The sequence below is a fragment of the Falco rusticolus genome, chromosome 2 (assembly GCF_015220075.1).
Source record: "Falco rusticolus isolate bFalRus1 chromosome 2, bFalRus1.pri, whole genome shotgun sequence".
NCBI classification, from domain to species: Eukaryota; Metazoa; Chordata; class Aves; order Falconiformes; family Falconidae; genus Falco; species Falco rusticolus.
Genome location: NC_051188.1, coordinates 93,232,754 through 93,255,023, shown reverse-complemented (window position 1 = coordinate 93,255,023; position 22,270 = coordinate 93,232,754). Strand labels below are relative to the sequence as shown.

At 43.1% G+C, this 22,270-nt stretch overlaps 1 protein-coding gene across 1 annotated transcript; it reads right to left on the bottom strand.

Moving 5' to 3' along the window:
• Positions 1 to 1,863: 1,863 nt before the first annotated feature.
• On the bottom strand, positions 1,864 to 21,386 carry ASB9 (ankyrin repeat and SOCS box containing 9). Its single transcript, XM_037377323.1, has 8 exons — positions 20,926 to 21,386; positions 14,491 to 14,570; positions 13,248 to 13,355; positions 12,104 to 12,254; positions 9,824 to 9,958; positions 8,276 to 8,467; positions 4,725 to 4,890; positions 1,864 to 3,502 (listed from the first exon to the last, which is right to left on the bottom strand). The coding sequence occupies exons 1-7, from the start codon at positions 21,017 to 21,019 to the stop codon at positions 4,766 to 4,768; spliced, it is 885 nt and encodes a 294-aa protein (XP_037233220.1). The 5' UTR covers positions 21,020 to 21,386; the 3' UTR covers positions 1,864 to 3,502; positions 4,725 to 4,765.
• Positions 21,387 to 22,270: the final 884 nt, after the last annotated feature.

Here is a 22,270-nt window from a genome sequence, read left to right as displayed (position 1 = left end):
AGGATTCAGAGTCAGTGTGCTTTCACAAGACAAAGAGCTGCTTTAACTGCTACTGCCGTATTTTTGAGACCACAGAAAGAAAAGCTCCAGGGATTTCAAAAGCCCCAGACTCGGCAGAGACTCCACAGTTTAATTTGTGAAGTGAAACATCTGACAGATTACAAAGTCAATTTTACTTCACAGCACTAAAGCCATGAATCTAGTCCTGTGTCTCTTAAATCGATGATGATTGATGAGTTTCAAGCCCTTGAAAAATACAAAGGGCACTAGTTCAGAAAGGAAAGGCTTCACCTGTCATAGAAAAGAAATAAGAGCTTGTTGCATGATGACATGACCCAGGTATTATCCAGGTGTGTTACCTGAGCACTCAGATAGGGCTGGAACAAGGGTTACCATGTTGAATGGGGATATAAGGATTTGAAACATTTCTCTTACCAGCAATAGTTCATTGCTGTAATTTTAAAGAAAGGTGGACTACCTGAGGCATCCTAGAGAGCACTTTTGCATCAAATGTTGCCAGTGTGCATGAAATAGAATATACCTTGGAGCAGTGAGCTGAGCAATGTATCAAGGAATGACAAATAATTGATTGATATGCAGAGAAATAACTCGGGGGAATTTTTATCCAAAGCCAGCAGGGTTCAGGCTGGGTCTGCAGGGCCAGGCAGTCTCCATTTTGAAAGATTCATTAATCAAGAAAAAGTAGCTTCAAGAACATCAGCTCTTGGACCTTTGGCTCTCACAAACACGGATCTGAAGAGAATTGAGTACATCCCAATTTAGGGATATAAGCACTCTCTTTTCTTTCTTGTACCACTCTGTTTCTTGTAGCACCACTAATCTGCCCTTTTGCAGCTGTTCTGTACCATTTTGCTAAATTAGTAAAGTAAAATTTATTTCCTTCTTAGTCATCTTTAAATGAATTCATGATGGTGGAGCTGCAAGAGGACATTGCATACACTCTGAAGATGTATATTAGATTTACTAGATTAGGATGTCTGTGGTTTCCAGTTAAGAGAAAAAAATGAAGTGTTGAGAAACAAAGAGAACAGCTGTGCACCTCTGCACATGTGGATCCAAAACAACTTTGCAAAAATTTGTTGCATCAGACATCTTTAAAGAAATCAAAAGATAATTTTCTTGCTTAAATCAGTTGCCTTCTTTTGCTGAGGTGTTGGCTGTTTAGTTCTACAGTTTTCAGCAGCAGCTTTCTACCCAGCAGAAACGTCTTGTAAAGCAATTTGCTGGCATTGCCCTCCCTCTTTCAGCTGGTCTCTGTGGGCAGAGACTCCCAGAGATGCATCTAGCAGAGAGGGAATTACTGCTCTCCCATGTCTCTCCAGCCCCACAGTGTACCTGCTGGCTGCTGGCAGACACCCCGTGGGCTTCTGACCATACAGGGATCTCCAAAGACTCACTTCAGTAACGGGCTCCTGCTGTGTAGGCACACACCAGGGCACCCAGATCATTACATGTGCCTCTTGCTGAGGAGGCATGAGAAACACATGGATGCAAATCAGTTAAAAAAAAAAACAAACAAAACCAACAAACTAAAGATGGTGACCGTCTTCATTTACATCTTTTCCTACTTTGTGAAATCTCTGACTCCTTTTCACTAGCCCTCGAGTGGAAAAAGAATTGCAAGAATCAAACTCCACTTTAAAACATCAGCAAAAGGCAAGATTTGCACAGTATTTGCATTTTAGTCTTATCTTTACTATAGATCTATTTGAAGGAATTACTCTACATTACCCACTTGTGGGCAGGATTGCAAACAACTAGAGTTCAGTCCAAAATTCCATAGTATCAAGCAATCCACAAAATTAGTGCTATCATTTAAATAATGAATGAAAATAGAACAAAAAGAGTATAAGCCATTTATTTTTGAGCAAATATCCTATACAATTGTGGTTTGACTACCACTAAACTGCTAACAAAATAATAGCAAAGAATCTGATAAAATATATTCCTGAAAAAATCTTTCAACTCCTACATTACATTTGGAATTATTTCAAACACAGGAAAAGATCCAAACCTCACCTATAATGAGCTTATTCAGTTCGTGTCTTGTACAACTTCTACAGTTTATAACCCGATAAGTGTGGATGAAGAAAGCTGTAATTCACCAGTGTTGATCACAATTTACATTAAAATAAATAAGCAAATATACTAAGATGGTACAAGCTGAACATACAGAATTCATCCTAGTTACACTTGATCAGAGTGATTCAAGTAAACAGTCACACTATGAAATTTCCAGAAGAAAAGCAGTCTAGAAGCATCACTCATCATCTTCTCAGAGCAATTTTCTCCTGCTATTAGCATTACTCCTATAAACCCATTGGCTGAAGTTACAAAATAAGATGCTTAAAGGTAAATCATAAAACTAATATGTAAAGAAATCTCTCTTCATCATCTAAAATATAATAAGCTGGATCTTCCAGCTTTCCAGTGTGTCACCAAAGCAGGGATTCTTTACACTTTAATCTTCAACAGTTAAGCAGTAGGTTTGTTTTCTGTTCCCTACCTGTTCAATGTAGATTCAGTTTTTCCAAGATAACTGATTTTAGAAGGATCCACCTTCCCCACCCAAGATGCCTGCTTTTATTCAGCCTATAAAGACAGATGTCTATTTTTCTTCCCCAGCAAGAGGGAAAGAATATGGAAGGCCATCTTAAACCAGTGAAAAATTCACAGTAAAAGTGAATTTTTACATGGCTTAAATTATATATGATGAATTAGGTGAGATAAGTGAAGATTTCTGTGTGTCTCTGTAACAAGAGGACTTACAGACCTAACTGTGTTTGTCATTGTGTCCCATTAGGGTACAACTTAGTGTTCCACAGAGCCAACAGAACTGCTATTGCTGTGTTTGGTCACCACAAAAAAAAAAAAAATAAAATAAAGCTATCATACTGGATATCTATAGCCAGCAGTCATGTTGTCCAGCCAAGGATTTGAACTGTAGTTTATGTCAAATATGAGCACCCAGGAAGCATTTGATCCATCCTCTTTATCTTCCCATATGCAAAAGGGAGGCTTGCACCACACACATCGGCACACTAGTAAACATCAAAATAAGTTTCTGTATCTGAAGGCTGACAGTCTCTCCATTTACAAGATGAGGACTCCATACATCTTACTGCTGGCATTAACAATGGCGTCACAGTTTTTGTGCACCAAGCCCACAGTTACAGGTGTCTCCACAGCAAAGTGAAAAAGAAGAGGATCTCCAAAAGCGTCAAATTGCATGGCCTGCCCCTCCAGTGCAGGGGCAACATGGCAGCAGCCCCTCAGAGGAGGCGGTGGGTGCACTGCAGCTGCCAGGTGATGCAGATGCACCAGAGTTCAGAGCTGGAGAGGGTACAGGGTGGCAGGCAAAAGAGCTGGAGCTTCAGCATCCTCATCATGCACATGTCAGGCAGCTGGTATTCCCAAGGGAGCACCCAGGAGAGGGCAGAGTGATCCGAACTGCACTTTGGTGTGGCAGCAGGACATGTTTCTGGGAGGGAAAGAAAAACACCCAGTGATAAATTTTAGCTGGAGAAAGTATTTGTTTTTACAGCTTCGGTGGAATAAGAATGACATATGTCTTGTTTGTTTGAGAGGCGTGTGGGCTGAGCCAGCAGCTCAGCAACTCAGCAGGGGACACAAATTACCCATTATCTTTTTAATTTGGAATGGACTTTAACGTCAGAATTTTCATTGTTCATTTTATGACCACACATTAGAGATGGTATTATTACCACTTACATGGAAGATGCTATGAATGAGGTAACATCCCTCCAAGAAAAAAATAATTATCTCACTCTTATGATGATCTCTTTTCTTGGGTGGGGAAAGGGGAGAGAAGCTGTTGTTTTTCTGATGAATGCTGAGAAATGCTTAGGAAGTATCACCTAATTTTCAGGGCAGAAAGGGGGAGCTCTCGATGCCTGCAACCGATAGCCTGTTAGCCTGTGTCCTTGAAAAATAATGTGCAAGGAGTAAATGTGTAGTTCTCAAGTGTGGCTCCCTTAAGTCTCAAAGTGTCAGGAATAAGTTATTTTAATGGATGATTAAAAAAACTTTCCCCCTTATGATTGCACTGTAGGGAGCTGCCATCAGCAGCGACCTACTTGCTGTCATGGCAGAAACGAATGTTTCAGATGCTGATGATTGTTGGCTGGTGCTCATCTATCTGCAGTGTGATATACTTAAAAAATAGGTAACATCTGCCAGAGGGCTTCACTGGCTTTGCAAGTACCTTCGGCTGGGTTCCCTTTCCTTATCCGTGCAACGGTGTAGGTACAGCCTTCACAGATGACAGGCAGATGAGCGCTGCTTACAGAGAAAGTGTAGCTATCCTTAGTACCCTTAATATATACATGACATGCTGTTAGTGCTGGGCTGAGATATGCATTTTCTTTGTAAGAGGCTGTCAACCACAAGCCCTCTGAAACTGTGCCAGAGAATCAAGAGATCTAATTTAAAACATTATGTTCATTTTCCATGCTTTCCAGGGGGCTCTTAAGTCCCATTTCCAAGTTTCGCCATGTAACCATGCAGAATGGTTCCTTGCTAAATGACGGATTTGCTAGGGGTGGTGGCAGTGAGACCTGCGAGAGTTGGTCAGTCCTGTGTTTCTTGGACCCAGGGCTTTACTAGAGACCAACAACTATCACAAACTAACATCGCAGGCATTGGCAACACTACTGATGAGAAGAAATCTTTCCTCAACAAACCTTCCTGTGTTATTAGAGGCACTGTTTTGAACAAGAAGAGCTTAAACGTGGAGAAGGAAATGTTTCAGCTCGTCCGGCAGGAGAAGTCCAGTTATTTTTTGATGCTGCTTGTGTCCAAAGCACCTCCTGATGCACAGGCGGCACAGCTGCATCAAGGACAGTGGCCCTGGGGAAAAAGCCAGGGAAAAGGTTACACAAATGGCTTTATTGCCCCCAAATTGTGAAGCTGAAACAGCAGCTGTGCACCACCACTCTCCCCACCTCCTGCAACACACCCTGCACTGGGGGTGCATGGCCCCCAGAATGCTCAGCAGTGAAAAGCCAGACCTGCACCCACCAAAAGACATGAGCCCACCTGCAATTCAATACAATCCTTGTCACTCTCTGTCGTTACACGGCCACAAGTTGTATTAGCAGCATCAGTCTTTCCCATTTAAGCTGCACAAGTCTGGAGCAGTTTGTGTTGTCTGAGAAGAGATGCTCTATGCTTCCTTCAGAGTCCTCCCCCCTCCCACTCCCCCAGTGAGATCCAAGTTTGTAGCTCCCTGCTTTCTTGATACTTATTTCACAACAGTGACAAACACATAGCAAAAGAAATACTATATAATCCTTTATTTCAACCATCTGTATTAACTGTTCCCATGCTGATAAATACAAGCCCTGCTGAAGAATCTGTGGTGCTTTTTTTAAATGTAAGTATAATGGCATTGTACATTTATTTGGGTCACTTATCCTTTTCAGGAAGAGGTAGTTCCTGTGTGATGTTTTAACTGCGGCACCTGTCAATATCCAACCCTGCAGTGCGCTATTTGTGCGGCGACGTGCAGCATGCAGGGGTGACAGGCGCAGACGGTCGTGGGGGGCTGTGGGAGGGCAGATAAGAAGGGCAGGAGGGGAGAAGCAGCAAGCACAGACATGGGGGTTGGATGCTGGGAGCAGGGAGGAGAGAAGGAGAGACGCTATAGAAAGTAAGAAGGAGGTAAGCAAGCTGGGAGGGGACAGTTTAGGTGTTTCCCTCTGTGCCTGGCTACTGGGTGGGTGAGATAGCAGTCACCAGAGAGCTGAAGTGGCAGTAGAGTGCACTGCAGTGGGAAGGAATAGGGGCTGCAGCAAAAATGCATTGAGGTGGCAGCTTTAATCGGTTTTGAGACTTCCCTGGTGCGGGGCACCGCATTTCCAGCAGCTCTGTAAGGCTGAAAACTGCTGCACTGCTGGAAGGGCAGCACAAAGGGCTGCACCCTTCTGCTAGGAGGCAGTGGAAGAGTTTTAGTTACCCTGTGCTTGGGCACAAAACAAGGCAAGCTGACATGGAGCAAGTTAAACTGGCTGTCACACTGCACGTGTGTGTGGCCATTCTGATCCCATGGAAATGCCCTGTCTGTAAACATCTAATTTTAAAAAGGTTTCCATTAACAAAAAAATCCAAACAAACCCAAAACTTAAAGACTTCTCAAAACACAGTGCCACTGCACTGAAAAATATTTAGCAAGCACAAGCATACTCCTCAAAAACACAGTGCATTTTTGGATCATTAGCTAATTCTCCCACCTACACACAGGACTCTCCCTGCAATGCAAGCAGGGTGTGCAGTGGTCCGGCAGCGTGGTGGGGTCCTGGGAGGGGAGAGACCACCACATGTACTACTCTGGGCTAGTCCTGGAACGACTGGGTCAGCACAGCCACTGACTCATCTCTAGTGGCAAAGCAGGCTCCCTCCAGCCTGGCCTGGCCCTGGGCACAGGGCTGCTTCCCCCCAGCATCTGTGGTGTGAGGGGAGAGGAGCCATGCATGGGAGCAGGGCAGGAGAGCAGCAGCTCAGCTGTGCCAGTGCTGAGGGGCCGTGGGACTGGTGGGATGACTTTGATCCTCGCAGCACATTTCCAAACCTCTGTGTGAAACCAGAGTGGTAATGTTTGCAGCACTCTCCCAGGCTGCAACTGTTCAGCTGGCCAAAGAAGTTAGACATCAGCTGCCCATCAGGCGTGACCCTATTCAGTGAAAGACATGTTGGAGAAGATCAGAAAAACACTATTCAGCAGCAAAATGCCCTTCAGGCATTTATCTTTCTGACTTTGATTGCTGAATTTCACTTTGAAAAATTCCTTACCGCCCGAGCTGTCAGCTCAGCCCGAGCAGCATTCTTCAGGCCAGCCCTACAGGGTGTGCCTGAAATATTTTCCTATCTCAAATAAACAGGACACATGCAGTGCCACAGGAGTCAGGAATCTAACACAGCAGGGACTGAAGCTCAAAGAGATCACTGCCCTGTGTATCATAGATTAGGCTGGGAAACCAAGTATCAGTTATTCATACGTAACTTGCATAGAGCAGTTGTTTTCACGTTAGTATTTCAAGAAGGGCCTGATTATTCACTTTGTTATTCCCGTTTTACCTTGGTGGAAATCTTTTCATGATGATAACAATCACATCAACACGTGACTGACATAATAGACTAATGGATTACACCATCAGCAACTTGTTTAAAATAATGAAAATCCAGATTATTTGGTAATGTGTGTAGTTTACTGACTGAATAAGAGCATCTAAAAAAGCACACAAGTGCACCAATGAGTAGATACTGGAAACCTTATTCTAATTTTCCTCGGGAATGGTAAGTAAAATTTTTATCCGTAACTCATTATTCACAAACAATAAAATAAAAAGACCTGGAACTATTTCACGTATGGGTACAAAATAAACACTTTCTAAAGGTTAGGCTTACAGTTTGATATGGCTGGATTGTTCAGCAAATAATGTTGGCTTTTTAAAAAACCTAGTGTATAAATGTACACACGTATATGTATATATTCATTATATCCTGTGCAATTTTCCTTGATCCCTCCCCAAACGAGCTATCTTTCATTTTAAAGATGTCTTTACACCTACATAGAACTTGGCCTGACAATAAAAGGGCAAAGAACTAGAAGATCAGCCATTCAATAAACCTTTTTTTTCCAATATCATATGGATTAAAAATTTTCTGGTTCCAATTTTGCATTTATGCTGAGACCAGTAACTAGCATGCACCTGACAGTCAGCACACTGTATAACCAAAGATCCCAGCCTGAGCGCTCGCTAGCTAGCCTCAACTCTCATCAGAGATGATTTACTGCCTGCGCTTGTTGACATGCTCCAGATAACACTCCTGGGTGTACTTCCATCTCAGGCACAAGGGAACTGAAAGACTCCCGCTAACTTCAGTGCTTCAGATAATCAGAAAAAGCCACCATTAATTTCTAAGGAGCATTTTGCCTGGTTTTTTGCCCTAAACTTTATTTTGCATTATTTTGCAAGCTCCACATGAGTATTCCCCCATGCAGTAGATTGACAACCTGTGGGTTGAAAGATGGGTAATTATTACCATTACCAATATCAGTGTGCCACTTCCATTCTGACGCTAGAAAACACAGTGTCCCTATGTCAGCTAAGGTTAGTTATTCTCAGTTTTATAGTTCTAGTAGCATGGAATAACATAGCTTTTTGCAACCGTTTGTGTGGGTTTTTTTCTAACAGATCCTGAGCGAACAAGTAAAACAAGTGTTAAGGGGCACCTTCTTTCTGCAGGAGCAGTCGGCCCACAGGACTGCCTGCTGGGACCAGCTCCATCGGCCTCTTGTTTTCGGCGTTCTTCACCCAAATGTCTGCTCCAAAGTCAATCAGCAGTGTCACCAGCTCTGCACTGCAATTCCTGGCGGCCACGTGCAGAGGGGAGTCCAGGCCCTTGCCGCTGTTCACGTTTGCTCCTGAACACCAAAAGATGACAAAGAATAATGACTATACAGTAGCCTATTTCCATTTCCTGCACTAGCTGCTAATTCTCTGAATAATCTGTAAATCTGTATGCTACCCAGGTGTGGATCTCCTTATGCTGAGGCTTGGTACTACAGTTTGCATGTGCACATGCACAACTCACATTGGTTGAGGAGGAGTGGGTCTGTCACTAAGAAGATGATCCCAGAGGAATAGCGCAAGAGGAAGTCCGTCATCCACAGCACAGCCCACGGACAACTTGAAGCAGGACAAACATGTAGTTCTATTTACAGCCCACCTTTGGTCCCCATCCCAGTGCCCTATTCCCTTAGAATACACCCTGCTCTGTACCAGAGGCTTAAACTGGTGGAATTTGCAAATGCCAAAGTATCTGTTGAGGAAAAAATGTGAGGATGGAAAAGTTCTAGCGGCCCTTGGTAGAGAAGGGTATAAGCAAGCACCCCTGATGAGTGTTCCCCACCCATTATACTGGGCTAATGGCTCCTGAGGCACCCTAAGAAGGGTGAGCTGCAGAACTTATTAAAAACTATTTATACTGTTTTTATAGTACACATTCTCATTTACAGAAGGCAGCAAAAAACATATGACACAAACCAGAAAATAGTAACTAAATATTTAATATTTAGCTTAATTTGTATTTGACTTCTTTAGAAAAAAGATCACGTGCTGAATCACCTACCTAAAAGGTGATCTACATGATGTTTGCTTGTTTTTTCCAAAGTGGCTTTGTTGGTCTATCATTTTTTTACTAGCTATGAGGCTACTTTAGTTTATATGACCCCTTTGGTTAGAAGAGTTGCACTACTGTAGATAGCTAGATAGCAAGAAATGGTCTTGCATAATTATCCAAGGGCTTGACTTATAGCTAGGTTTGTTCCAAAGTAGTGCTGAACATTTTTTCTGTGTTGGAAATATTTCCAACTTTTTTTGAACTCAGTGGAAATTAAAACATCTTTGCAGAAATACTATGTAAAAGTGATTGAGTCATATCCTTTGGGTAAAGAGGGAGGAAAAGAAAAAAAGGAAACTTTTTCCTGCCCTTTTCAAGTAACTGCAGCATCACACACACAGGCAGTGGAAAGGACGTTTGTTCCATGCACCACCAACCATGTGGAATCCAAGATCACTCATCATTTTGTCAGGAGCTGTAAAGTTTGAGCTCCTGGCCCTATTTACCCTGCTACCCCATTTAACCCAGGGCTGCCATTAAGAGCAAAACTTCACCAGGTCCCAGAGCAGGAGCTCCTCTAAATCTTTGATGTAAAGAGTATCCAAAGATAGATGTTGCAGGAAACAAAAAGTACACTATCCTTTATTTTCCTTTTTACCTGACTCAAGCAGCTTCTTGGCACAGTTCACTTGCTGGTTCTCACAAGCTACATAAAGCGGAGTACCCAGATGCTTGATGTTGTCATCAATATTTACCCCATGGGACGCGAGGAATTCGACACATTGTACGTGACCTTAAAAGGGATAAAGGAAGAGTCAACTCACAGAGATTAGGCATTTTTTTTCCCAGCAAATTCTCTATTGCAGCAGTGTAATTTGGCAAAGATTCAATGTTTTGTCAAGAGATGGTAGTATTACACTTTCATCTGCTCTGATGTTTCCAACCTGGAAAACGGGAACTGCAAAGCCACAGTTAGTGAAACAGGCTAAAGCCCGTTCATTTTACCTGACTCATTTCAGATGTCTACCAAGGATGAGGGGGGGGGTGGGGGGGTGGGGGTGGGGTGGAGGGGGTGGAGAGAAGGGAGTTTGATCTCTTTGATCTCTACTCTTTGATCTCTGCCAGAGCCCCAGGAAAGCCGAGACCCTTGTGCCCGACCAGTCTGTCAGTGTCCCACCGCAGGGACCCATCACTGATCAGTCCTGCTGGATCAGAGCTACTCGGCTGCCTTGTTCAGGGGAACGCAGCAACAGCATCGGGGGACTCCTCAGAGGGTCTGGCCCACTTGATTCGAACGCATTACCCGCTGCTGGCCACTGCTAGCACCACAAAGGACTAACACCAACAGTTTATGGAATAACACTATTAGTATAAAATTGTAACAGAATAAGGTTCAAAGATTGCCAGTGATAAATACACTGCCTGCAAAGCAAGCTTTAAACGATGTATCTAGTAACAGCCAGCATAAGTTCATCATAGAAAAAAAGTTCTAACCCAACAGGCGTCCCTATGGGGGAGAAGACAGGTTCAGGCTGTGCACTGATCCCTGAAGTTACGATGGAGTCTTCCCTAACTTCTCCCCTCATCTGTCCACTTTTTAGACCCCACAGTACATCGTATATTCATTCATCATACACAGGACTGGTTAGAAATTTCTCGCCTCTAATGCAAATTAGTACGCATCCTCAGACAGCACTGCTGAAGTTCTCTACTAACTACACATGCTCCTCAAGTGGGGTTTTGGCCTCTTTCGGGGTGGGGCAGGGGGAGCTATTTGAGTTGGAGGTCATGATCTCCCACTACCGTAAATATCTTTGTCTTATTTTCAACTAATTTTCTGTTGATGTCAGTGGATTGCAACACCTTATCATCAAGTTTCATAGACAGAACTTTCCTCATTTGAAGGCTTCTTTCTGCATAACTTAGATAATGGTGTTCTTTTTCACTATTTATTCTTTGCTTCTCATCCTCCCCAAGGCTGACTACCTCATTTATAAGTCCCTTCATTCAAAACAACTTTAGAGGGGTCAGCTTGACCTAGCTTTGTGAACACTGAACGAGAGCTGGGTAATGTGGGAGTCTAGACAACAATTCCCCCTCCTCTGAATTTACTTCAGTCTAGGACTAGTCCGTTTCCATCACTTTCAGGTAGAGCTTGAGTGACTCTAGCCATACATATTGTTGTTACTAACTGGCATCACGTGCCCAGTGAGGTGTAGTAGTACCTTGGAGGCAGGTAACTTTGGGGTGGAGGTGTGTGTTAGTATTACAATGAGATTATTTCATCTGAGGAAAGTAAATTTGCCACAATGGTTGGCTCAGCAGTGGACATTCTCTCATGTATTCTTCATGCAACAACTGCTATGTAGCTTATCAGCTGTGTGGTGCCATCATGTTCCCATTCCTGCAGGGAGCACAACAGAGCCTGGCCATGGGGTCTCCACTCCGCTCCATCCTCTGTTTCTCCTATCAGCAGGTGCTGAGCTGGCAGGATGTGTTTCTTAGGGAGCTGTGGTAAAGTAGATTATGTGCATGCCAGCCACCCTGAAAACAGTAGCTGTATTTTACCCTAAAAAGCTTTCTGTCCCAATTCTCTTATTCTCCCACACCAAAATTATTTTCTCACAGAGACAAATCATGTTTCTCTCCACTGTTTTTGAAGATTGCCAGCTGACTGCCTGAGATGTCCACATTGTAGGCAGCTGACTTGGACAATGCATCCCCTACCAAATGTCACCACACAAACTCAGAGTCCTGGAGAGCTGAGCTGAGCTGCCCAGGTCAGCACTGGGGTTGGGAGGAACTGCACCACTCGTGATGAGACCAACTAGGAAGGTATTTCACATGACCCAAATCAAGAAAGTTATCTTCTTTATGTCTCTTCTACTTCAACACGCTGCTACCAACACGGAAAGGAGTGCTGATGTTGGGGGGTTACCTCTTTTAGCAGCTTCATGGATGGGGGATGCCAAGTCACAGGGTGGGTGCAGGCTGGCTCCGTGCTGCAGCAATAAATTCAAGCAAGCTACACTGCCACTGACACAAGCGCTAAACAGCGGCGTGTGCCAGTCTACAGTGACTCCATTCACCTGGAACAAAAATAACACAATCAGGCTTTCTTTTGCCTTCTCACTCTTTCAAAATTGACTAAAATTATCCAGTTCTCAACAGAAAGTAGGGTTCCCAATACTTTTTATTTAATTCCTTGTAAAACTTGCCTACTGCTTCTGAAGATTGCCACTTTTTATTAAAAAAAATCATATTAAATATTTTTTCATTTTAAAAATATATTTTAAAATTGCTCCCAAGGAGAGCAATTTAAATTTTAAATTTAAAAATATATTTTTAAAATTCTCCCAAGGAGAAGTCTCTTTTCCTGCAAAAGAATGTTTAACCAGACCTCCAGGGTCTCTTGAGAGTTGCCAAGTTACCAAGTTAAATGTGTGCCCATTTCTTAGTTATCTCATCTGAAACACACCTGCCCATAGTCCTCTCTTGAAACAGTCCATTTTTAGCTGAAAGTGTGCAGCCCTCTCCTTTTTTTCAGTTTTAAACTGAAAGGTAATATATGTACAATGAGTTAATTTTCATATTCACTATAATTTCAACATTAGCCTGAAAAGCAGCTACCATGAGACACACTCATTTCACCACTTTACTTGCATGTTGTTTCTATTTTCTTCCCATTTTGTCGTTAGTTGATCCTAACAATCCTAAACTCCTGCTTAAGACTGCATATTGACACCAATAAGATTAGTGTGTGCAGAAAATAAAATACACCCTTGACTGCTGCATCATTATAAACCCTTTGCAAGGGGAGCTTCCCCTTATTCTTTCAGTAAACAATGAGAACATTGCACATTCACCTAAAGAACAATAATAACAACTGGGTTTTAGATCTGTGCTTTTTGGATTGCTTTATTAAGAAGTGTGTTTTATGACATATGTCCCTTAAGCAGCGCTAAGTACAGAGTGTAAATCACAGTGATATGCTGACATGAAATAGTACATCACCTAGCATTAAAATGTGACAATACAACATACTAACACTAGAGACAATGATCTGTCCATCAGGTACTCACCCGCGCACCATGTTTTAATAGGACACTGGCACAAGCAGCATGACCCCCTAGGCAGGCTTCATGGAGAGGAGATACCTGATCTTCTGTAACAAGATTAACATCACTCCCCTGATGAAATAATGGAAAATTTCATTACAACCAACTATGAAAACCCCAATAAAATAAAACAGAATAAAATAAAAAAACAACCACATTTTCTAGCTTTAAAGCTTTATGTAATAAGACCTTCCTCAACTGACTGGGGTTACTCATCCCAATAGCAGAGAAAGGCTGTGATGCTTTGACTGGAGTGGATACTGGCACAGCATACCAGAGGTTGTGCCTTCTACACACTGCTAATCGGCACGGAAAGCTGTAAGCAGTGGACTGTCCAACGTGGCAATACAGACATCCTTTTAGGAGCTCAGTACGATTTTATTCCTACTGCACCATGAATAGTAAAATCTGAAATAAATAGTAATAAAAAAAGATTAAAAATTGCTGCTAGAGCTCTTGGCAAGGTAGTGACTGCCACCTTTCTACATCACTGCTCAAGCCTTCTGACCTCCTGCCTGCTGAGTCTGCAGTTGTTTGACTAGATTGAATCCAGAAATGCTTTTGAGGGTTTTCTGTTCTTTGCAGCGAGGCACACTCTCAAGGAAAGCCAGCTCCTGCATTAGAGACCATTTGTTTGATTTTTACAGGATCTTTCGTTTCTTCTAGCAATCTTGGTGCTCCAGAAGGTTAAGCTGGAAGAGTCTCCAATATCCCTTCCCTTTCCATCAACTCCACAGACTAAATCCAAGAATTTTGAACAAACAGAGCAGTGAGGTTGAAAAATCATTTCTTCCTACCCTGCCCTTCTGCAGCAGGAGCAGGGACACTGGATACCCTCAGGTACTTCAGATACAGATGTGTGGGTGGCTCAGCTGGAGCCTTGCCTGGGTCTGGAGCTGCCCCCAACCCAGGGCACCAAACGCTTCTCACAGGTGCAGGACTGCAGAAGGAATCCCCGTGACTATGTTCCCATTACCTGCACCAGAATTAAAGTATGACCCAGGATATTTCAGTACATCATCAGCTTAGTGCACAGAGCTTGCACTAGGCAAGGAACTGCTTGTAGAAAAAAATCTGTTACATGCAGATTTCACTGCGTTCTAGTCAACATGATTTTCTCACCCTGGAGGTTTCACAGTAAAGCACAGAACACATTCCACCACTAAACAAACCCAGTAGAGATCATAGCAACCCAGCACGGGGGTACCTGTTTGATGAGTTTCTTCAGGGTAAGCAGACGCCCATGGACCGAGGCATCATGTAATGGAGACCAGTCTGAAACAAAGTCTGTATGAAGAGAGAGACAGGAAAAAGGCTAAAAACTATGTGGACTGTTTCATCAGCATAATCCACTTCAACTGCATGACCCCAGCTGCGTGACTCCCTTCTACTTTATTTCTTGAGCTGCCAAGCTTTCCTCGGAGCAGCTGCCCAGAGGGAGTGAGACAAGAGAATGGCTTCTCTCTGGGCATGTTTTTAACTCATCCTGGAGCAGCTGTGCTCCCCTTCAGAAGACAAGAGAGAGATTTTCAGGACATCACTTGCTCTGACTGAGCTCGTTCCTCGCTTTGAACTATTTCCAATGCCTTTGTTTGCACAAGCTCATTACACTTTATCAATTAGCTCAGAAGGACTACCTTTTGAAAAGGCTATGGCTGGTCAGTCATTTACCCCTAAACAGAACTGGGCTAGAGTCAACAATACCTAACAGGAGAAGGTATCAAAGTACAAGGAGATAAATTGTGTCCACGTGTTGATTTTGCCTTTCAGTTTTCAGTGTTTGGTGTTAGCCTGTGCCGTGGTGCATTTTAAGTAATAGCTGTATTGTTGAAACCACAAAGTGAAGTACAGCATGTATATGCCATACAAATATTAATAGAAGGGTATCTTCAGTATTACAGATTTTATGGCTCAGAGCCAGCTGACAACAATAACCCCTCTGGGAGATATTTACCTCCTTCAGCTTTCATCACCTCAAAACCCAGCGTCTGGTCTACGTCAATGGCCCAGGTTTCCCCTAGGAGGGAAGAGAAGCATTTCCAGATGGCATTTCGTGCCCAGCTTCTTTTGGAAACTCATTTTGCTGCTCTCCGATTGTCCCACTCTCCTTCCACTAACTACAGGGAAAGTCCCAATGACTGACTTGGACACGTTGTTGAAGTTTTCAGGGGCTATACTACATCATATGCATGGAACAGGATGCTTAACAGTGAGAATTCTGCCTTCAGCAACAAACCCTAATAAGCCACCATCATTCTTTAGAATAATTTTTACAGATTAGCTGACGATGTTAGTGCTTATACAAGATCTGCAGAACATGCATGAGAGAGCTGAACTCCCTATGGCCCACATCCTTCCCCTGGCTATGCCACGGTGTGCTGGAAGGAGGTAATAACCAAACCAACTGTGTCAGCCACCTCCCAGCTCATTTAGCTATTGCTCTCTCACCTTTAAGCATGTTCAGTAAAGAACATCAAATTTAAACAAGATAAGATCTAGTATAGCGAGACTTACAATGGTTTTGTGATTGAAAAATTCTGCGCTAAGTAAATCGTGACCTGAAGATAGTGGTATCTGAGATGTATTGTTTATCACACACAGAAGAGCTTTGCCTGCATATCTATGTTAGGTAGGGGGATGGCTTTTTCCCGGCATAGGGGTCGCAAAAGGTCTGCTATAGATCTATAATTACTCTCGCAAGACTCTTTTATGACTGTGCAATAAATTTGTCTGGAGTTGTTAATATAGGTATAAGAATATTTTTACAGTTACAATACACCATTTTTGAGCCACTTGATGTTCATCGCAATGCTTATCTGCATAGTACACTTTTGCAAATATGTACATATTGCACCATATTGTCTCTGGAAGGTGGCTCATTGGTGGACTAAATCAGGGAAGAATTTAGTGTTTCTCTTTTTGGACATCAACAATGGGTCTCCATAACAAGCAGCTAGTCAAGTTGGTAGTAGTTACACACACATCACAAGAGGGAAGCCAGCTGGTCCCTGTGACAGTTCTTATTTGAATGAAATCAATGAAAAATAAAATCTAGCAGAATAATCAAGACTTCACCTTCTCTTTTCTTAACAATATTCCGGCATGCTCCTGGCTCACAGGACAATCCCAGGGATATTCTGGGAATAACCTCAGGATGAGTTTGAAGCCTGAAGGGGGGTAATCTTGTGGAACAAGGCCCTTAGGAACAGAGGTCATCAGGGAGATTGGACAAGCAGCTGATTCAGAATTTTCACTATTTCTCCTCATTTCCCTGTCTCTGGTTATGACTGCTGCTTGGTTAGGGGAAAGGAAAGGGCGAGGGTTTATATAAAATACTAGGTCATTCATTGGTTTATGCTAGGTTTATATTTACTTGATCTAAGCTATCATTGGGTGCCTCTTGAGCCAGAAAGGAGGCTTATTTTGTGTCCACTGGCAACTGACTATGACTACAGCCAGGATGCAGATCTGATGGCTGGACCTTCTGTTACCTGCTCAGTATATCTTGCTCATAGGTGCAGTTAAAATTACTATCGATCAGCTTTGAATTCTGAAGGAAAGATGACTTGGAGAGCCGGCTGGGAGGCACCGTCAGCCCTGGGGTTGTGCCTCCTCCAAGCATGGGGCACAGCCTCCCTCCTGCACTCTCCCCAGAGAGAAAGATTGCTGCCTTCTCCTGCTCTTGGCATGTATTTGTTATAGCTGTGGGTTTGGGTCTTTTCCTTCAGATCACAAGTTTGTTGCCAGGGAACTTGGAATGTGTTTGGTGATCTATTGAGCATGGGCTACAGACTAGGTGATTGGTGGGCACTTTGAAACCTGCCATCTACTCCACTGCTGTCTTTGACTATAAGGCACTGTACAAGACTGTGCAGACTTGGTAGGTAAATCTATACTGCCAAGTAAAGAAAGCCAGGAGGCTAATTCAGTATTGAGCTTTAAGCAGGTGAAGTCTGCTCCATTTGGTCTGAAAGACAGAAATGGTCCCAATCTTTTTTATTTAACAGTATAGAAATAGCTTAGAACACAAGACTCCATTAGGTAAGTGATCTTTTCCAGTCTTGTATTATTTTCACTATGAAAAGTCAAAGTGAAAAAATGAGAAATTGAGAAACAACTCAAATTTCACTGGCACAGAAAGATTATATCAATTCAGATGTGACTCTCATTTAGGAGAAGCCTCAAAATCAGAAGGCCAAAATTAGAAGCACAATAGAACTTTATGGGCAGTACTGAGAACGTGAAATATATAGAATGAACTTGGGAAATCTGGGAAATGTATGTCAATTAGTTTTTTTTAAAAAAAACTGTATTCTTTGTTATTAGCATCATTTGAGCTCTGCCTGCCTCCTTCTGTGTTCTATGGGCCATGTCCCACAACATGTTGTTCCAGTAAGTTCACAAAAATCCTTTGGCTTTAGCAAATTGACAGCCATTTCCAGAAGCTGTTGTTCCGGTCTCATAAGGATTACCAAACCATGCTACAATTATTAAAGAACAGTACTATTAATTGACTAAAATAGCTTTGCTCTAAGTAATATGTGTCAAATGATGCTTGTCTGATCATGCTGTTGTTCTTGCTGATCCTGCCTGTGTTACCATTGGCTGTGTTTCCAGGCTCTGTAAAAAGCTTTTCATTTTCCAATTTAGAAACTGATGCCATTGTCCAAACTGCATGACTTGTAAGGGAAGCATGTTCATAGTAATCTAAAAATCAAAACTGAGGAACAAGTTTTCTGAATTGTAGCTTGATCTTTTTTTGGCCACACGAACACAGGTGGGGTTTTGTGCAATCTACCAAGTTGTTATATCATTGTGTCAGCATTCTGGTCACCACAGGGGAAGTGCATGGTCATGCCATCACATCCACATGCAGAATTCATAGATTCAGTGCTTGTTTGAGAAAAGGCAAGTTTCTACTGACCAGACCAGACCATAGTCATCTGTGGACTGGCCATTAGCTTGCAATCTTGCCAAGTCTTAACAATGAATTAAAAGACTGATCACATAAGCATCAAAAATAGACAGAAAATAAAAAGAGGTCTGTGCCAACATATTGTAATCCAGCTGGGAATTCTGTACTGAGAAAAAAACAAGGCTGCTTTTTCTAAACAGAAGTGGAGGACTATGGTAGCTTCATACCAACCTTGGATACATTGGGAAGAGGGTGTTTAAAGGTCTGTCTGATAATTAATTTCCATGGCATATGTCCAAATCTGCTGCCGTGAACATCATGGCCCCAAGCTGCCATCTCTCCTTCCCTAGCTTTGCCTGCAGCAAACACATCCACCCTCAGGCAATGCTGGGGAGGCAACCTCCCTGCAGAGGAAGGCAAATTTCCCCAGTTCCTGCACCCAGGGCATCACCCTCCTGCAAACCACAAAGTTTCTATTCTCTACCCACTCCAAGCTGAAACTCGTGTTTCTCACCTGGAGGAGGGAGACCAAAGTGGATGTTGGGGTCTCGCTCCCTGCTTCTGCACAGCACAGCAGGCATGGCATTAGACTATAAATGATCAGTATTTATACCATACACAGGTTTTTGACTAAAGCCTAAGCAAATGCCAGTGCTAACCAAGCATGGACTTTAAAATCCTGAAATACTGAGTTTCTGGAAAGTCCTCAAAACACTGCCCATCAGAGCTGCCCATGAAGGAACAAGGCTGATGTATGTGGGTGTCACAGCTGTATTCAGTGTATGTACCACCACAGGAACAAGGATTTCTGATTGCCAAAAAATAACGTACAACTGCTCTTTCACAGAGGAATGAGACTGTTTAGCCAAATGTGAAATTTACCCACACCTTAGTCCATAGACAAGTTGATTCAGGTCTCAACAGCTTCAGCACCTAGCCATCCAAAACCCACTGGCTTTCAGTGCCACTGGGTCACCTAGCTCCCCTTTCACCACTGAAAATCCCAGCCAGCCCAGAGGTTACATTAAACCTCTGGTCATATTTGATTGCATTGCCATCACTTGGGCGTGTGAATGCTGGCAGTGTGATGGTACAGAGGACGCCTTATAGCAATAACCACACAAACATGCAAACCCTGACTTGTCCCTGTGGACAACAGAGCATTCACAGGACCTTCCTAGAAAAGCACTTGGATTTGTGTTGATGGCTGAAAGTATCTTTTTCCAGGCTCTATGGGGAGGGTGTTGCACACTCTGTGCCTGTCCCCAGGCTGCTTTCCTTCCACTGTGGTCACGCACAGTGCAGCTTGCAAGGGGCTTTAAAATCCTTTTGATGGAGGTATGCTCTTGCATACATATTGCATATATATCTATATATGCCTATGGCATTATATATAACAGTTTTACAAATGGTATTTTTCATATTCTAAGGCTTTCCCCTAAAGTTTGCGATATAAGCGTCCTGAGCCAAATGCATTCCTGCTGTAAGTTGCCAGCAGAGCTTATTGATTCTGCTAAGGAGCTGGCAGACACAAGAGGAATGGATAGAACTCTGATTTTCAAGGACCAAATGATTTATGTGCAACAGTGCCGCATGTGGGATCCCCGCCTTCCAGCCTCCATTTTGCTGGAGCTCATCTCCAGCGTGGATCTGATTTGATTCACACTGTTAATAACATTGCTGTTCCTTCCCTCCCGCCCTGGCCTCAGGATGTACATATATGACACGCATGAGGAGAGGCAGACTACACAGCAGATGTACCGATCATCTTTGCATAGTGGGTTTTGGGTCTTAATTTTCTCTTTGGTGTGAATGTAAGCATCCTGAAGAGGCCAGGAAAGGAGTGAAGACAGTGTAAAGTTGCATTATCTTATTTTACTTAATTCCCTCTGCATTTGCTACGAGATGAAGGAGTAGCTTCTCAGAAAACAGAGCTACAGGGAACACGTCCAGCTAAATTACTATGTGAAGTTAAATTACTTGTCTTTTGTCACCATGTGATATTTTCAATGGCTCTGAGCTAGACAACAGAGCAAGGATCAGAGTGAGGCCATTTGGCTGAATAACTGCTCACTGGTGACCACAACTGACCGCAATGTCCTGGCCATTGCAGAAGAACCCACTAGGGCTGGTGACTCAGCCTGGGCAACAACACTGGGGTATGCTCGTCTGAAAGAAAAAGAAAAAGAGAAAAGATAAAGGAAAAAGGGAAAAGGAAAAAGGAAAAAAAAACCAAACCAAAAATAACCAAACAAAAAAAAGCAACCAGAAAAAGAAAAAAGGCAAAAAAAAAAAAAAAAGAAAAAATAGAAGAAGAAAGGAGAAAGGAAAGGAGGAAAAAGTAAGACAATTAAAAGAATGAAAAAGAAAAGAGGAACTGAGCCAGTGCTGAGCTTCCAGCTGGCACTAATCTAAGTAAAACGTGCCACATTGCAACTTCATTTTCAGCATGCTGTGGTTCAAGTGCTGCGTTTGTTTCCGCTTGTACAAGCAGTGGTAGAGAATCAGACACTGATTTCTGTGATACACCAAAAAAACAACCAAAAATTCAGTATCAAATAGGAACAGCTTATTCAAACCCCTGCTGAAGTGCAAGCTCATGGGAACGTTTTGTGGGACTGACTGTGGTCTTGCCCTGGACGCAGGACGTTGGGAGCAGCATGCCACTGTAGCCTGACCCTGCCCTTTACTGCCGCTGGCTCGTGGCGAGGCAGGAGTGTTACTTACCCCTCATCAGCGGGTTTGATAGGGATGTTGCAGATGTCTGGCCTCCAGTTCCTTGCAATTCGCTGGCATTTTGATTTGTTCCCTCATCATCCATCTCAGCCCTGTCTGTCCAATTTCTGTTTTTTCACTTCGTGGTCGGTCTCGAGAGTTCAAATTCCATCATCCCCGGCGAGACCCCAGCGATGGGAGTGATCTACTAAGCAGACTCCACACGCACAAGTCAAACAGACCTTGCAGCAGACCGGGATGTGGTGCCAGCAGCACTTTGTGCAGAAACTTGAGTACCTGGGTTGGGATTTAACAAAACAGCTCCCTGGCTGCCCTGGTAGGCAGCCAGTGATCCAGCGAAGCGAGAGATGTGCCTGATGTCACATCCTCTCCAACACGGCGCCCAATCGGTGCGCCAGCCCTCCTTTTTTATCAGGAAGGAAATTCTTAGTTTGCCAAAAAAACAAGACAGAAAGCCAGTTCAACTAGTTGAGCAAACTCTGCCTGCAGGGGATTTGCAATGAAAACCCACAGAGATATGAGCGCACGCGGATCTGTATCACTCCCAAGCAAGCTGCTCCCGAGCAACTTTGCCACGCACTGGACACTGCACACACTGCACCCCTCTTATCTGCCAAGCCCTGATGGTATGCAAGAAACAGAGAGCTGCATGCCTGCTGCACAGCAGTGATCACCGCATACCCTACAGATATTGAAAACACATGTCTGAGGAGCTGTGCTTCCCACCGGAGGCCCCGCGTTGCCTGCCCAGCATGGGAACCGCAGTGCTGCGCGGGTCGTTTCCTTTCCCCCCAGTTCAATCGATCTCACTGAGTCACACTCACACCCGGAGTTTCATATCTAAGCAATGCCCTTTTATTTTTAAGCAATTTCTCAGTCTAAAACAAACATCGCAAATTACCAGTGAACAAATGGCAATGCTTTTTTCAGGAGAACCTTTGCCCCATTTCTCTGGGTCTGTTTGCAAAACTTTTCTTCTCACAGATCATCTCCATTTGCACTTTTTTTCTTGCCCAAATTAGTATAATTTACAAGCTCAAATTCCTTTTTCTGTCCCTGAATATTTGCCCATTTGTGTACAATTGCAAGCAGGCAGAATTTCCGTAAAGTCTAAACCAGGTAAATAAAAATTATGTTTTGTGGGTGGGTTTTTGTTTGGGTTCTGTTGGGGTTTTTTTTTTTCCAATTTGTCTACTAGAGCAGAATTTGCATTTGTGTATTTGGAGATACAAAATTGCTAATCCTGGGCTAATTCTGATCCTAACTCTGCTGAGCCTAAGCAACTTGTTTTCATTTTTATTCCTATCTGTAACACATGCAAAAGATCTGGAATCAT